The sequence below is a fragment of the Protopterus annectens genome, chromosome 10.part0 (assembly GCF_019279795.1).
Source record: "Protopterus annectens isolate FY-2018-M chromosome 10.part0, PAN1.0, whole genome shotgun sequence".
In the NCBI taxonomy this organism is placed as follows: domain Eukaryota; kingdom Metazoa; phylum Chordata; order Ceratodontiformes; family Protopteridae; genus Protopterus; species Protopterus annectens.
This window is the reverse complement of record NC_056744.1, coordinates 1,703,369,058-1,703,386,215: the sequence shown is the minus strand read 5'-3', so window position 1 is coordinate 1,703,386,215 and position 17,158 is coordinate 1,703,369,058. Positions and strand designations below refer to the sequence as shown.

The window sequence follows — 17,158 nt, the reverse complement described above, 5'->3', positions numbered from 1 at the left end:
CGAACCAGAGAACCTCTTGCTATGAGGCAGCAATGCTAAAATACCTAAATCCCACCAGTTTACAGACTGTCGCAAGCTTTCTTCTTTCAATCCTGAAACCTCCAATAACAGTTTCACTTTCATAAACTGGGGCTTCCTTAAGTACCTCCCTCTTAATTAAGCCATTTTACACTTTAATTGCATTTTTCTTGATATATTAGACTCGTTAGCTCATCTTAGAAATGAGAGAATCAAAGCCAACTGCTCACCTTGGCTCACCAAAAGCACACCATCTCTTATGAAAGAAAAAGACAAAAATTGGAAAAAATGGTTGAAAACTAAATTGACAACATTCCTACAAAAATATAAAGAACTAAGAAATCTAGCAAAAACAGCAATTAACAAGAAACTTTCTTTTATAATCCCCATTTCTCCCAAAAGTCTAACCCCCAAAAATTCTGGCATACCATCAATAAGATCTTAAATCCAGGTCAACCTACCACCCCTAACCCCTACCCTAATAATTCTTCCTTAGAAACTGCCACCTTACATAATACCCACTTCATCAAATCTATTGAAAAACTTACCCAACCCTCCCAAAGCCACAACTACCCTCACACCACTCACTTCACATGCAACACAACCCTTTTCTCTCTTAACCTCATCTCCACAGCCTACATCCAATCACGTCTACTAAAACTGATAACCTCCCTCCCCTTTTTCTTAAACTCTCTGCTCATTCTGTAGCCTATCCTGTCTCTAGCCTAATAAACAGATCTATACAAGAGTCTACTGTCCCTGACATCTGGAAATTTTTCTACACCATTGCACTTCACAAAGGAGGTAACTCCACTGGGGCTTCTAATTACAGACCCATTGCCATCCTATCTCCTCTATTCAAAATCCTCAAAAAAATGTGTTCACAATCCACTTTTAATTCACCTTATTAATGAAAATCTTCTCACTCATTCAACATGGCTTTAGGCCACACCACAGCACCTCTGCTGTCCTCCTATCCTTCGCTCACACTGTTGCTGAAGCCAGGGGGAAAAAAACCTTCTCATGTTTTGCCTCTTTCTCGACCTCTCCAAAACTTTCATTACTGTATCCCATTCCAAGCTACTTACTAAGTTTACTGACCTTAATCTCACCCCCTCTACTATTCACCGATTCTCAAGCTATCTATAAAATAGGCTCCAGTCTGTCAGATGGCAATCTGCTTGCTCCCCTTTCCTACCTATCCAAACTGGTGTCCCTCAAGGCTCAATCCTTGACTCCCTCCTATTCAACGCCTTCACCAATCGTCTTTACTCCTCCTGTAACACCTCCTTCCTCATATAGTACGCCAATGACTCTGTGCTTATCTATTGTGCTGACAACATTTCTAAACCGCTTTGTCACCCAAAACTTCTCATCTGTGGAAAAATGGCTCACAGAGCATCAACATATACTCAACCCCAAAAATACCAAGTTCCTACTATTTCTCCTCAAAACTCTCTAAAACCTTAAATCCACCTTTATTATTTCTTCACTAGATAACACTCTCATCAAAGCTGACTGCTGAGCCTCACACTGTTACTTGGTACAATAATCGATGACCAACTCAAATTCAACATCCATATTTAACACTGTATCAAAAAAACTAACATGAAAATGGTCTTCCCTACAGGAATAAGAGATTTCTTGCTCTGAACACCAAACCCTCCCTTGCCCAAGCCTATTTCCTTCCATGTCTCCTCTACACCTCCCCTATCTTAACTCACCTCCAGTCAAACCTTCTCTCCAAACTAGAACAAGTTTACAATAACATAGCAAGATTTGCCAGTAACCAACCTTATAAATCCCATCGTTGTCTTGCCCTAAAACAGCTTCAGTGATGGAATTCCCCAGCTCTTACTACTTGTCCGGCTGCAGCTCACACACTCCCTACTCAACAAACTGCTACCCTGCCCATCACTCTGTACCTTAGTATCCCCTTATACCCCAACCCTGTCTCTTCGTAGTTCTGACCAGCACATTCTAGACATCTATAAACCCAACCAGCCCATCACTCTCTACCTTAGTATCCCCTTATAACCCAACCCTGTCTCTTCGTAGTTCTGACCAGCACATTCTAGACATCTATATACCCAACCAGCCCATCACTCTCTACCTTAGTATCCCCTTATAACCCAACCCTGTCTCTTGAGTTCTGACCAGCACATTCTAGACATCTATAAACCCAACCAGCCCATCACTGTCTACCTTAGTATCCCCTTATACCCCAACCCTGTCTCTTCGTAGTTCTGACCAGCACATTCTAGACATCTATAAACCCAACCAGCCCATCACTCTGTACCTTAGTATCCCCTTATACCCCAACCCTGTCTCTTCGTAGTTCTGACCAGCACATTCTAGACATCTATAAACCCAACCAGCCCATCACTCTCTACCTCAGTATCCCCTTATAACCCAACCCTGTCTCTTCGTAGTTCTGACCAGCACATTCTAGACATCTATAAACCCAACCAGCCCATCACTCTCTACCTTAGTATCCCCTTATAACCCAACCCTGTCTCTTCGTAGTTCTGACCAGCACATTCTAGACATCTATAAACCCAACCAGCCCATCACTCTGTACCTCAGTATCCCCTTATACCCCAACCCTGTCTCTTCGTAGTTCTGACCAGCACATTCTAGACATCTATAAACCCAACCAGCCCATCACTCTCTACCTCAGTATCCCCTTATAACCCAACCCTGTCTCTTCGTAGTTCTGACCAGCACATTCTAGACATCTATAAACCCAACCAGCCAATCACTCTCTACCTCAGTATCCCCTTATAACCCAACCCTGTCTCTTCGTAGTTCTGACCAGCGCATTCTAGACATCTATATACCCAACCAAACTTATGGTAAATTCCTCTATAAACACTCTGTGTTCCTTGCATGGAATAGGCTAGCACCCCACATTCATAGCATCACTAGTTCCAGCTGCTTTAAAACTGAAGTCAAGCACTACTTTCTGAACTCAAAAGCCTGTCCTTGCCTAAATCCTCCATAATCTGCATTTTCCTTTCTTTTTCTTTTCACTGCCTGTCTACATCTAATAATTCATGACTAATCTGCTCACTAGACTGTACTACATTATGCTACTTGGGAAAGATATGCTGTTACTATAAATACTTAAATGTACTAGTTGTATTTACTTCATTTTGTTTTATTTTTATTACAGTTATTTGTTTCACCTGTCTACTGTATATGTAATTTTTGCTTATGTTGTATTGCTACACTGTTTTTTTCTTGGGTTTTGTATATTGCCTACTATGTTACCTTCTTATGTCGGTATTGCTGGGGCTGTTCTCCTCAGGTCCCCACTGAAAACAGACCATTGGCTCAGATGGACTAACCCGGTTAACAAATGTGAAATAAAATAAATATATCAACTACAATACCTAAATTACTAACAAGTGTCATGTTATATACCATGCACACCTTTAAAATGAAAATATACATTCATATTTTCTGATACCTGTAGTAAAGTGGACACCTATTTGCATATAGTTTGTAAAGCTGTCTCTGAAAGTATACTGTTCATTGGAACATAACCACCAAATACTGCTCACTGCACACTGATCAATCTGGTAACATGCAGAACTTAAAATATCTTGACAGTTGAACATGGTTAGCTATCTCTTTCATACAGGCCTCCCAGCATTCTCTTTCTGACATCCAGTGCTGACGTCATCTACTATAAGTTGTCCTGCAGACTTGTAAATGTCAAACATGTGCCATAGTGCTTGCATAAAATACTTTGTTCTGTAGTCTGTGTAGTTAGGTAGGGATTCTGTTCTCACTGCAGTCAACTGGGGTCTGTGTGTGTGTCTGTGCATTTGCTTGACATTATAGAGAACATTTTACACCTGCATGTGGTAACTGTTATTACCATTTTCACACTTATATGACATTAGAGAACATTTTACACCAGCATGTGGTACACTGCTCTTACCATTTTCACACTTGCATGACATTAGAGAACATTTTACACCCGCATGTGTTATACTGCCATTACCATTTTCACACTTGCATGACATTAGAGAGCATTTTACACCAGCATGTGGTACACTGCTATTACCATTTTCACACTTGCATGACATTAGAGAGCATTTTACACCAGCATGTGGTACACTGCTATTACCATTTTCACACTTGCATGACATTAGAGAACATTTTACACCAGCATGTGGTAACTGCTATTACCATTTTCACACTTCCATGACATTAGAGAACATTTTACACCAGCATGTGGTACACTGCTATTACCATTTTCACACTTGCATGACATTAGAGAACATTTTACACCAGCATGTGGTAACTGCTATTACCATTTTCACACTTGCATGACATTAGAGAACATTTTACACCAGCATGTGGTAACTGCTATTACCATTTTCACACTTGCATGACATTAGACAACATTTTACACCAGCATGTGGTAACTGCTATTACCATTTTCACACTTGCATGACATTAGAGAGAACAATTTACACCAGCATGTGGTACACTGCTATTACCATTTTCACACTTGCATGACATTAGAGAACATTTTACACCAGCATGTGGTAACTGCTATTACCATTTTCACACTTGCATGACATTAGACAACATTTTACACCAGCATGTGGTAACTGCTATTACCATTTTCACACTTGCATGACATTAGAGAGAACAATTTACACCAGCATGTGGTACACTGCTATTACCATTTTCACACTTGCATGACATTAGAGAACATTTTACACCAGCATGTGGTAACTGCTATTACCATTTTCACACTTGCATGACATTAGAGAACATTTTACACCAGCATGTGGTTCACTGCTATTACCATGTTCATACTTGCATGACATTAGAGAACATTTTACACCAGCATGTGGTTCACTGCTATTACCATTTTCACACTTGCATGACATTAGAGAACATTTTACACCAGCATGTGGTACACTGATATTACCATTTTCTTCCCACCAGACACTGCTGATGTCCTCACCTGTAAAGTGTCTGATGCTCTCCAAGTAATTTGTGTAGTGTAGTTGATGTATTTCTGAACAAGTATTGTGAGATCAGCATTGTATTGCATGGGGGAAATAACAGATGGCTGCATTGTAAATATGTGACATTTTGTTAGATAGGGCCTTCATTTTTTTCTGTGCTTGCCTTAAATACAGAGTTCTGTAGTCAGTGTACTTAAGTAGGGGTTCGGTTCTGTCCTAATTGCAGCCAACTGGTGTGTGTGTGTGTGTGTGTGTGTGTGTGTGTGTGTGTGTGTGTGTGTGTGTGTGTGTGTGTGTGTGTGTGTGTGTGTGTACTTGCTTGACATTAGAGAGAGTATTTTACACCAGCATGTGGGACACTGCTATTAAAATCTTCCTCTCACCAGACTCTGCTGATGTTATCAGCTACAGCTAATTTGTGGATGTGCAGTGTTTCCATCAGAGCAGGGTCAGAGACCAGCCTGTATGCCAGGCACAAGTCACCTCATTCTGTATGATACAGATTACAGTGTATCCACATACATCATGGCATGGTTTGTAGGCTCTGTATTTTCTTGTTGAGAAACCCCTCTGGTCTCCAGCTGCTGCAGGTGTCTGGTGAGGTAGATGCAAAAGGGAACATTATACTGTATTTCTTGTACTATATTAATTAGTGTTCTGATGAGGTTCAAGTACACTGTTGTTATATCATCCTTAGATCTGTATATGATGGTTTGACTTAAGAGGTGCATAGCCTTGCTTTTCCATACCACTGTGAACACTTGGTGGACAAAGTTCAGATTGATATCTGTGTGTGTTCTATGGTCTTGAACTACTGGGTTTCAGCATAGGGGGAGTGTTATCAGTGCTGCAATTACTGGGGAGTTCCACTTTACAGAAGGCCAAAATAATGACAAATTTTGTTTATTTGTAGACTGTGTGGCTTTAGCACCAATCATTTGTCTGTTAGCCCCTCCAGTAGTATGTTAGCCTTGGGCATAGGCCAACTAGGCAACCACCTAGGGCGTCAGTCTAGCAGGGGTGCTTTTCGAGTATTTATTTGGTGCAGCTAGGCCAGGATGGGGGCATTGGGTGGTGTGATGGGGGGTACCGTGAATCCCTTTTGCCTAGGGCACCAGGTGACCTAAGGCCACTCCTGATGTTAACATTACTGGTGGACCCAATGATTGCACCCAATATACTGAAATCAACAAACTCACCAAGTCAAATGCTGTATACTTTAGCCTGGAATGTTGAGAAATATATTGTGCTGTATACTTTAGCCTGGACTGTTGAGAAATATATTCCAAACAGTAAAAAGCCCAGTGGTGACAGTTCTACTTGTAGAGTTTGTGTCACCAGCTGTCACTGAAGGCAGTAATGCGCATTATAAATATGCAAATGCACAACCCTCGGGTCTTAAAATGTGATCTAACAAAGGACTCTACTTAAGCAATTTATAAAATAATTTGTATAAATTAAGGATTCTTTATCTCTCACTATACTAAAAAACCTCTACTAATATATTCATATTTAATTAAGACCCGAGGGTTGTACATTTGCATATTTATAATGCGCATTACTGCCTTCAGCAGCCCATGCTTTAGAAATGCAACTTGTGCTTTTATTGTTTAAACTGTTCAATTATATAGTTATAGTACAGGCTATGTTTTTGCTTGCAAATTATGTTTTAAATTGTTTATGATGCTTTATTATGCATTTTGACATAATATCAAGTTTTTAACCTATATTCTAGGATTTAAAAACATATGTTTTATCAATTGTATTCAAGGAAGTGATGGTCATGATCCAAAACTATAAAGGTAGTAATTAGAAATTTCTGTTTTATTGGCCTGATGAAGCCTATGGGTGAAAGCGCTTGCCAGATTATTTGTTCTAATAAATAACAGTTTTAATATATTGCATTTGTGGACTGCATTATTGCCGTTACATCGCTGCTTTATTTGGATATATAATTGAGCTACACATGAGCCTTGGTTAACTAAACGAAGAATTTGTTTGATTTGCTTTGCGGTGAAGTGAAAAACTGCTGGAATATTTGAATTCTTCCAGTTGGTGCCTTTTTTCCAAGGTTTGATAGTGTGTATTGCCGAGAAACTGATCTGCTACTCTCCCTATTTTAACTTCTGTTATTAACTGTTCTGTATTCACGGGAGAGTTTTCTAAGCGGCCATCATTCTTTTTATCTTAATTTTAATCATTACTCTGATATTGTCCATGATTGTGCATGCTTTTTTGACTGTTGGCCATGAGCCTGTAACTGTGTGGCAATTGTTGGAATACTCTGCTGACATTACAGTCGTACTTAGCCAAATCAGTTTGCACAGCTTCACAATATGCGCTCAACCCGATTATAACATCCCTGATAAATGTCCTTTCCATTGTTCATGTCAGGATGCTTATATCACAAAGACAATCTTCTCCTTTGTTATATCACCTTGTCTGACAGTCAAGTAATATACGATTTCACTGTGCAGTCTGTACTGTACCATGGCAATTTGTGATTAGTGTTCCTGCTACAACTGTTTTTCATTTACATGCCTTCATCTGCTGTACATTATTATGTTTCACCTGTCCTCTTTCCCCTTGTTCATTTCTACAATTCATCTGTCTGTCCCTATTCAATACACACACACTTCCTCTGACTGTTCTTTTTCCACGACAGTCCATGTATCCTTACAGATAATTTACACAAATATTGTGCAGAATTCCTGGAATGGGATTTCATAGCACTCTGCACTGTATACACTATCCTGTATTGTGTTTGGGCCATATACATTGCTATATGATATACCCTAGTAATCATTCGCTATATGATATACCCTGGTAATCATTGTAGCGTTACCCACAATCCTGCTAAGTTAGTTGCACTAAGGTAAATAAGTGTGCTATCTGTGTTGCATTACATGGTTTCTAACCAGTAACATTGTTTCTAGCCATGAAACCCCACGTGTTTACATTTTAACATGATGTACAGCATGAATATATCATCACTGCTGCTGCTTGCAGTGTTACAAGTATCTGTTACTGATATTGATAGTAGGTGCAACGTGTTTACATTTAAACATGATGTACAGCATGAATATGTCATCACTGCTGCTGTTTGTAGTGTTACAAGTGTCTGTTACTGATATTGATAGTAGGTGCAACGTGTTTACATTTAAACATGATGTACAGCATGAATATATCATCACTGCTGCTGCTTGTAGTGTTACAAGTATCTGTTACTGATATTGATAGTAGGTGCAACGTGTTTACATTTAAACATGATGTACAGCATGAATATATCATCACTGCTGCTGCTTGTGGTGTTACAAGTATCTGTTACTGATATTGATAGTAGGTGCAACGTGTTTACATTTAAACATGATGTACAGCATGAATATGTCATCACTGCTGCTGCTTGTAGTGTTACAAGTGTCTGTTACTGATATTGATAGTAGGTGCAACGTGTTTACATTTAAACATGATGTACAGCATGAATATATCATCACTGCTGCTTGTAGTGTTACAAGTGTCTGTTACTGATATTGATAGTAGGTGCAACATGTTTACATTTAAACATGATGTACAGCATGAATATATCATCACTGCTGCTGCTTGTAGTGTTACAAGTGTCTGTTACTGATATTGATAGTAGGTGCAACGTGTTTACATTTAAACATGATGTACAGCATGAATATATCATCACTGCTGCTGCTTGTAGTGTTACAAGTGTCTGTTACTGATATTGATAGTAGGTGCAACGTGTTTACATTTAAACATGATGTACAGCATGAATATATCATCACTGCTGCTGCTTGTGGTGTTACAAGTATCTGTTACTGATATTGATAGTAGGTGCAACGTGTTTACATTTAAACATGATGTACAGCATGAATATATCATCACTGCTGCTGCTTGTAGTGTTACAAGTGTCTGTTACTGATATTGATAGTAGGTGCAACGTGTTTACATTTAAACATGATGTACAGCATGAATATATCATCACTGCTGCTGCTTGTAGTGTTACAAGTGTCTGTTACTGATATTGATAGTAGGTGCCACGTGTTTACATTTAAACATGATGTACAGCATGAATATATCATCACTGCTGCTGCTTGTAGTGTTACAAGTGTCTGTTACTGATATTGATAGTAGGTGCAACGTGTTTACATTTAAACATGATGTACAGCATGAATATATCATCACTGCTGCTGCTTGTAGTGTTACAAGTGTCTGTTACTGATATTGATAGTAGGTGCAACTTGTTTACATTTAAACATGATGTACAGCATGAATATATCATCAATGCTGTTGCTTGTAGTGTTACAAGTGTCTATTACTGATATTGATAGTAGGTGCAACGTGTTTACATTTAAACATGATGTACAGCATGAATATATCATCACTGCTGCTGCTTGTAGTGTTACAAGTGTCTGTTACTGATATTGATAGTAGGTGCAACTTGTTTACATTTAAACATGATGTACAGCATGAATATATCATCACTGCTGCTGCTTGTAGTGTTACAAGTATCTGTTACTGATATTGATAGTAGGTGCCACGTGTTTACATTTAAACATGATGTACAGCATGAATATATCATCACTGCTGCTGCTTGTAGTGTTACAAGTATCTGTTACTGATATTGATAGTAGGTGCAACGTGTTTACATTTAAACATGATGTACAGCATGAATATATCATCACTGCTGCTGCTTGTGGTGTTACAAGTATCTGTTACTGATATTGATAGTAGGTGCAACGTGTTTACATTTAAACATGATGTACAGCATGAATATATAATCACTACTGCTGCTCACCTTGCAAACACGTAGAAGCTTACACAGGATTTTTTGAATTCCACTATAGAAGTTATTATGAGCTTATCTGTTTAGGTTGTTTCAGTTGGGGGGCTACTGTTGTGTTACATGTGTCTGTTACTGATATTGATAGTAGGTGCATGTACAGTAATAAAACAGATGAAGCCAAAAGGGCCTTTGAAATCACATGTAAGAAGTCTGCCAGTAGTGAAAATAACCAAATCTAGTTATGTTAAACGTTTTTTGTTTTTTTATATGGAGTATAGCATTTCCACAGCATAAACGTTGGCCAAAGGACCAAACAGTTTTATGAACTCACAATACCTGTGGCTGGTGATGTTAGCTAGCAGTCAACAGACAATCATTCAAAAAACAGCTAATATCCGAATGAATAGTCTTGTAACTTTCCCGTATAACTAAATGCCTTTTTTCATTAATAATACTAACATTACAGAAACATTTAGTTAGGTTATCCCCTCCCCTTTTTTTTGCAAACTGTTACCCTTTAATTTTCTTTTCTTAACCCTTTTATAAATGGTATTAGAGGTATCAATGGTGCTTGTCAGTACCATTGATACGTCTAATACTGTTTAAAAAAGGGTTAAGAAAAGAAAAAAAAATTAAAGGGTAACAGTTTGCAAAAAAAGGGGAGGGGATAACCTAACGAAATGTTTCTGTCATGTAATGATGTTTGTCAGTAGTGGCCACGGTGGTGCAGTGGTTAGTGTTGCTGCCTCACAGCAAGAGGTTCTTCCATTAGATTCTCGGCCGGAGTTCCTTCTGTGTGGAGTCTGCATGTCCTCCCTGCGGCTGCGTAAATGATAAAGACATGCACTTAGGTGCTTGCATGAATGAGTGTGCCTTCCGTGAAGGTTGGGCTTTGGGCTGGCACCTCGGCACCGTAAAAATCCACTGCCAATCATTAGCGGACCGGAGTTCTGCTGTGGTGACCCCTAACCAGGAAAAGCTGAAAAGACATTGCTTTTTTTTAATGGTGTTTGTCAGTTAAGTTCAGTTTTAAATAGAAGTTATGAATGCATATACACTTTTATCACCTTCATCATCTGTAACATTAGTATATGTGAGATTTGTTCACCTATGTCACTTCCGTCAAAACATTACGCATATCAGTTTTAACCTCATATATTTCTGCAATACGTAATGGAGCTATAATACTAACAGGTCAAGGCTGTTGCTGTTATGACAATTTAATTTGACGGTAGTCAAACCAAAAATGTTCAGTTTTCCAGCATTTTTATAGAATGTTTCACAGTTATGAATAGTATAATCAAACTCCCTGCACTGAGCACATTTTCTCTTAGGACCTGTTTGTGTTAACTATTCATAAAAGCTGCAATGAAAACTTTGGTTGCCCTTGTACAAAGGCCCTGAAACCAGAGATAGTCGGCACACTAGGAATTTTCCCAAAACTGGGACGCAAACATTGTCAGTATTACCTAAGTTTTCCAAGTACCTGTCCATATTTTCGTGGCATCATATATTTTTTTATTTCCAGAACAGAATGGCATAATGTGCAAAAGTGAGACTGAATCTGAGCCAGCTCACTTAATGGCATAATGTATAAAATTGAGACAGAGTCTGAGCTAGCCCTACATCAGCAGTTTTAAATTGCAAGATAATAACCTCTTTTTGGTTGTATATTTAAACCTACAATGACATACGGTACAGAAAGAGTGCAACGTTTCTTTGACACATTTAGCCAATAAATCTTCAGCAAATGGAAATGTTTCAAAAATTGCATAGCAAAATGCATCTTTACCAACATGTCAAGGCCTGAATTTCTTTAGTTCTAAATCCAAGAAGAGAAACAGTATTGTCCCAAATTGCATACCTGTTTCATTGTTTTTAGAAAATGTTCATACCACAGGCAGTTTCCTTCTATGTTGTGAAACAGAAGAGTCAGTATCAGAAGTAGATTTAAAAGTACGTGCTCATGTTATCCCATGCTTCCTGTTGGAAAATACAGACAATGCAGTTATGCTGTCTGAAACTCCTGTGCAAACTTGGGACCTAACCATGTGGGGACTTTTTTTTAAGAAGATAAACATTTTGGAAAGCCGCCTTATTTGCAGGTCTGTATCCCTGATTTAATTTCCCCTCTGGTTTTGCCATCAGTAGTGGAAACGCATTGTAAATGAACATAGTCTGATTGGTAAGGTGACACTTTCCTACACTACTTTTAATGTATTCCTTAATCTCTTGATTTTTGTATTCAGGGTGATAGTAACAATTAAAACAATGTACCAGTAAAAGCTGCAAAGTAGGCTATATTACAAAATGCATAAAAGCAGAGTTTAAAGCATATGTTTCACTCTCAACCACCTAAAGTCCTTTCTGAGTCCAGTTCAGAAGACTATTTCTGGGGACACTACAGGACATAAATTCTTGCAGGGCCCTTTACCCAACCTGCAAAATCGAGGCTGTAATTTCCTTCTTCAAAAATGTCACGGCCTTAGTAAAGTAGACTGCCAGACAAACTCTTGAGATTCTAGGTCATATGACTTCAACTATCCATGTAGCTCCTCTAGCCAGATTTCCCTTGAGGGAATTACAATTGAGGTCGCTACTGTGGTGCAGTGGTTAGCATTGTCACCTCACAGCAAGAGGTTCTCTGGTTCAATTCTCTGCTGGGGTGCCTTCTGTGTGGAGTCTGCATGTCTTCCCGGTGATCACATGGGTTTCCTCTATTTGCTCCAGTTTCCTCCCACATTCCAAAGACATGCAGTAGGTGGTTTGGACACTCTACACTGGCTGTAGGTGAAGAGTGTGTGTGCAAGTGAGTGGTGCAAATGAACACTCTTGGCAGGGCTGGCCACCTGGTGGTGTGTGGGTGTTCTTTCCCCCTTGAATATAGCAGATTGGAGGCTGCCTGTATTTACCTTCAAACAACTGTACTCCAGTGTGGTGCAAAAATCACGATGAAAGCTAAGAGGTCTAGTCCCAGAAAATCATAATTAAGGAACTGCAACAGATTTATCCTGTGGTGCCAAAGGAGGAACCTGTACCATAAAAAGGGGGATGTACCTATGGTGTTTATCTAACTTCCCAAACTTTTTTCATCTAATTTAGAATACACTTCAGTGAGGGTACACCTCTCAGTCATTTCTGCTTATCTGCTGCTAGACGTCATCTAACATTCAGGCCACCTGTCATGCAGTTTTTCTAAGGGCATTCTGCACCTCAGAAAAGTTGGTCCAACCTGTGACTTAAAACTGTATGTTGGAAAAACTGACTCTGTTGACATTTTAAGCGGTATTAAGTGCAACGGTAAAGTTTTGTTTTGCATAACTGCATTTTTAATTGCAATCCCATTCGCCAAAAGTCAGATAGCTCCAGGCCTTAATGTAAAAGGTGTCTTTAATGGCATTTCACAAAAACAGGATGACTTTGCAAGCTAGACACCTTCTTCCTGTCCCAAGTCATTTTGGAAGTGAGCCTAAGCTAAGCTTTCCAGCTACCAGTCTTTTCTCCATATAGCTTAGAACAAGGCAGAAATACTTCTGCAATTAATGAACATTCACAAGCACCTGAGGTTTTATATAGACCACGTTAAAGACATTAGAAAGACAAATGAGTTGTTTGCAGCATTTTCTTAAAACAAAAAAAAGAGACCCCTTGTTCAAGCAGACTGTTTAAAAATAGATATTTCCATCTTTACCAGTCATCACAAAGTCCATAACAGTTCTGTTCGATGAAAGTCAGAACACACACAACAGATTCACAGTGACTACTAGAGCCTACCTGAAAGGGGTCAGAGTACAGGACATTTTAGAGGTCACCACATGGTCCTCAGTACACACCTTTCTTGAGCACTACAGATGGGCATTATCTTTATGGCTAGTGCTTTATTTGCTCCTGCCTTATTGAAAGCATGATGCCCTTCTGTTGTAAATAATTATAACATAAGCTTTGACAAACTTCTTTGATGTTATGACTGATGCAGTGATCCACATGAAGGACATAGTACAGTTGTGTGACAAACTGACCATGTTTGAGCGTGGTTACTGCTGCAGTCCTGGTCCCCTCTGTCTTCTTAGGAACCTAAGGCTGGATTGAGTGCCCATGTCCTTTCATCCTAAACCTGATCCTTCATTTCATTTTTTTCTTCTGCTTTCTTCCTGGTTGTTCTCCTTAAGAAGTGTAGAACTCTATGGGTCTCAGTTTAATAACTGTGGGAAATTTCTCTGCCTCTGCAGCATTGTATATCATGACAGACAGTGACCTATGAAGAGGCATGAAAGATCCAAAGATGTTATGAACAAATGTCACCTTTATGTCAAGTATGTGCAGATGTATGTTTGGTACATAAGGTGACAGCCTGGCCAAGGTGGAAGGGTGCTCATCTCTAAAATTCTGTCTGCATATTGGACTTTGGCCTGGGACAGAGTTCCCTGTTGCCATGACTACACACAAATATCCACTGTGATGCTAAGGTAGTTATGCAATGGTACTTTTTCTGGATATGCCTCTAAAGTGCCAAATCCTCATGAGGTATGTTACTCATTTCCACCCTCAAAAATCCTTTTGCATGAAGGACATGGCTGCTTCGTGTGTTGCTGAATGAAATTTAGTAGTATAAACTTATATTAGCAAGTGATGCTGTATAATCTGCATACATTAAAGACATTGTTGCACTTCATTATATTCAATTGTTACATTGTTGTACTCTATTTCAATGTGCTCTGCTCTTCTGTTATTTGATCATGTGTTGTGCATTTGCCAGGTTGATTGTTTTTATTTATTGAACTATGGCAACCAGTGCTAATCCAAAGTGACCAATTTTAACCACCCAGGGAAGTGCAGAATCTTGCATTTAAATGCCATACTATAAATATGTTTGCATGACGAAATTAAACCATGTTATGAGAGTCAAATTTACACTACAACTACAGTATGACTTTAACAAATATTAGTAAGGAAAAGTGGAGAGATATGCCTTTTATGATTGATGGGTATGTTTTATATTCACAAGTGTTGATTATTTCATTAATTTTGTACTGTTTTTGTATCTCTTAATGCTGTTACTAGAAGACTAACTTCTCATAAATGAAGAGTCTGAATTGTTTTTGCTCCTTTTATCATGTTAATAGTAGCAGAAAATGTTAAATTTAAAAATGGAAAATAAATCCATAATATTTAAGATGGATAAAACTGCATGTGTGCTGTTGTGAGTAAAATGAAACACGTGTATTTCATCATTGTGATACAGAACTAATAATTAATTTGTTTCTAGGCAATGGGAGCAGAGAATGGAGCATTTGCTGGAGTCAGCAGCCATCACTTGGAGTATCTGTTTCACATTATCCTACAGAGAATGTGCAGCACTCTTTTCAAACTCTGAAGGGCTCCGACAAGCATCCTGTTATACCTGTAGCACAGCTTCATCCAGGATACACCTGCAACATGAACTCTGAATGTGACCCAAGTTCTATAGTACAGCAAAGTCCATTAGTACACAGGACAGCTCACAAAGAAAAGAAACCATATAAATGTCCTGAATGCAATAAGTGTTTCAGAAGAAGGGGGATTCTAGTAATACATGAAAGGACTCACATGGTAGAGAAACCATATAAATGTGCTGAATGCAGTAAGGGTTTCAGACAAAGGGGGAATCTAGTAATACATGAAAGGATACACACGGGGGAGAGACCATATAAATGTTCTGAATGCAGCAAGTGTTTCAAACGATGGAGTCATTTAGTAGTACACAAAAGGACTCACATGGGGGAGCAACCGTATAAATGTCCTGAATGTGATAAGTGTTTCAGAGAAAGAAGAGCTCGAGTAAGTCATGAAAGGATGCACATGGCAGAGAAACCATATAAATGTTCTGAATGCAGTAAGGGTTTCAAACAAAGGACGCATCTAGTAATACATGAAAGGACTCACACAGGAGTTAGACCATATAAATGTCAAGAATGTAGCAAGTGTTTCAAACAAAGCAGTCATCTAACAGAGCACAAAAGGAGTCACACTGAGAGAGCATATAAATGTCCTGAATGCAGTAAGTGTTTCAGAGACAGAAGAAATCTAGTAAGCCATGAAAGGATTCACACAGGGGAGAGACCATATAAATGTTCTGAATGCAGCAAGGGTTTCACAAGAACTAATAGCCTTAGACTTCATCTGTTAGTTCACAAAGAAAAGAAACCATATAAATGTCCTGAATGCAATAAGTGTTTCAGACAAAGAGGGACTCTAGTAATACATGAAAGGACTCATACGGGGGAGAGACCATATAAATGTCCTGAATGCAACAAGGGTTTCAAAACAACTAGTAGCCTTAGACTTCATCTGTTAGTTCACAAAGAAAAGAAGCCGTATAAATGTCCTGAATGCAATAAGTGTTTCAGACAAAGGGGGACTCTAGTAATACATCAAAGGACTCACACAGGGGAGAAACCATATAAATGTCCTGAATGCAGCAAGGGTTTCAAAACAACTAGTAGCCTTAAACTTCATCTGTTAGTTCACAAAGAAAAGAAACCGTATAAATGTCCTGAATGCAATAAGTGCTTCAGACAAAGGGGGACTCTAGTAGTACATGAAAGGACTCACACGGGGGAGAAACCATATAAATGTCCTGAATGCAGCAAGGGTTTCACAACAACTAGTAACCTTAGAGTTCATCTGTTAGTTCACAAAGAAATGCAACCATATAAATGTCCTGAATGCAATAAGTGTTTCAGACAAGGGGGGAATCTAATAATGCATGAAAGGATTCACACAGGGGAGAGCCCATATAAATGTCTTGAGTGCAATAAGTGTTTCAAACAAAGGGGAACTTTAGTAAAACATGAAAGGACTCACACAGGGGAAAGCAAACCCTAAAGATTTGGAGAAATTAAAAAAAAAGAAGGGAAAGCAACTTTTAAAGTAGGAAAACTGCAACACCAGGAAAACATCAGTTTGGGACAAGAATGTGATATAAAAGAACTTGAGCAAGAGGGAGTATATAAATACTTTGGAACTGATGAAGGATCAGCAATAAAACATGAACAAATGTGAGTAAAACTTAGTAAGGAATACTTTAGAAGACTAGATGGATGAAAAAGTCAGCAAACAAAGGAGAGTAGTAGTGCTGAAGTTGAATTCATCCTCATGTCTTGATGAGTACCTTCGTGAGACAGACCCTGTTTTTTGCAAAATCTCACCAAGGTGACATTGATATATAGACTGTATTTATATAGCATATATCTTGGACAGAGGTAAGTCAAAAAGAAAAAAAAGATAACTGGGTGCACAAGTCCCAGGACAAAAAGTGCCCAATTCTGGTAGGCACACTGGTGTTAGGATGGGGAAAAATTGTGTAGAATCCTCA

The 17,158-nt window shown here is 38.8% G+C and overlaps 2 protein-coding genes across 2 annotated transcripts in view; both read left to right on the top strand.

The window, feature by feature from the left end:
- Positions 1-15,211, top strand: part of LOC122814452 (E3 ubiquitin-protein ligase TRIM39-like) — a 125,903-nt gene extending 110,692 nt beyond the window's left edge. Inside the window, exons 6-7 of the mRNA XM_044087031.1 lie at positions 15,071-15,155; positions 15,193-15,211. Coding sequence (XP_043942966.1) covers positions 15,071-15,155; positions 15,193-15,211 — 104 coding nt within the window. The remainder of the gene's footprint in view (positions 1-15,070; positions 15,156-15,192) is intronic.
- LOC122813932 (zinc finger protein 665-like) lies at positions 15,155-16,743 on the top strand. The gene has a single exon (XM_044086478.1). The coding sequence runs from the start codon at positions 15,241-15,243 to the stop codon at positions 16,666-16,668; it is 1,428 nt and encodes a 475-aa protein (XP_043942413.1). The 5' UTR covers positions 15,155-15,240; the 3' UTR covers positions 16,669-16,743.
- The last annotated feature ends 415 nt before the right edge of the window (positions 16,744-17,158 follow it).

What these genes read in the sequence shown, in the direction of transcription:
- LOC122813932 (XM_044086478.1), top strand. Translation starts at nt 15,241, where the DNA reads ATGAACTCTGAATGTGACCCAAGTTCTATAGTACAGCAAAGTCCATTA.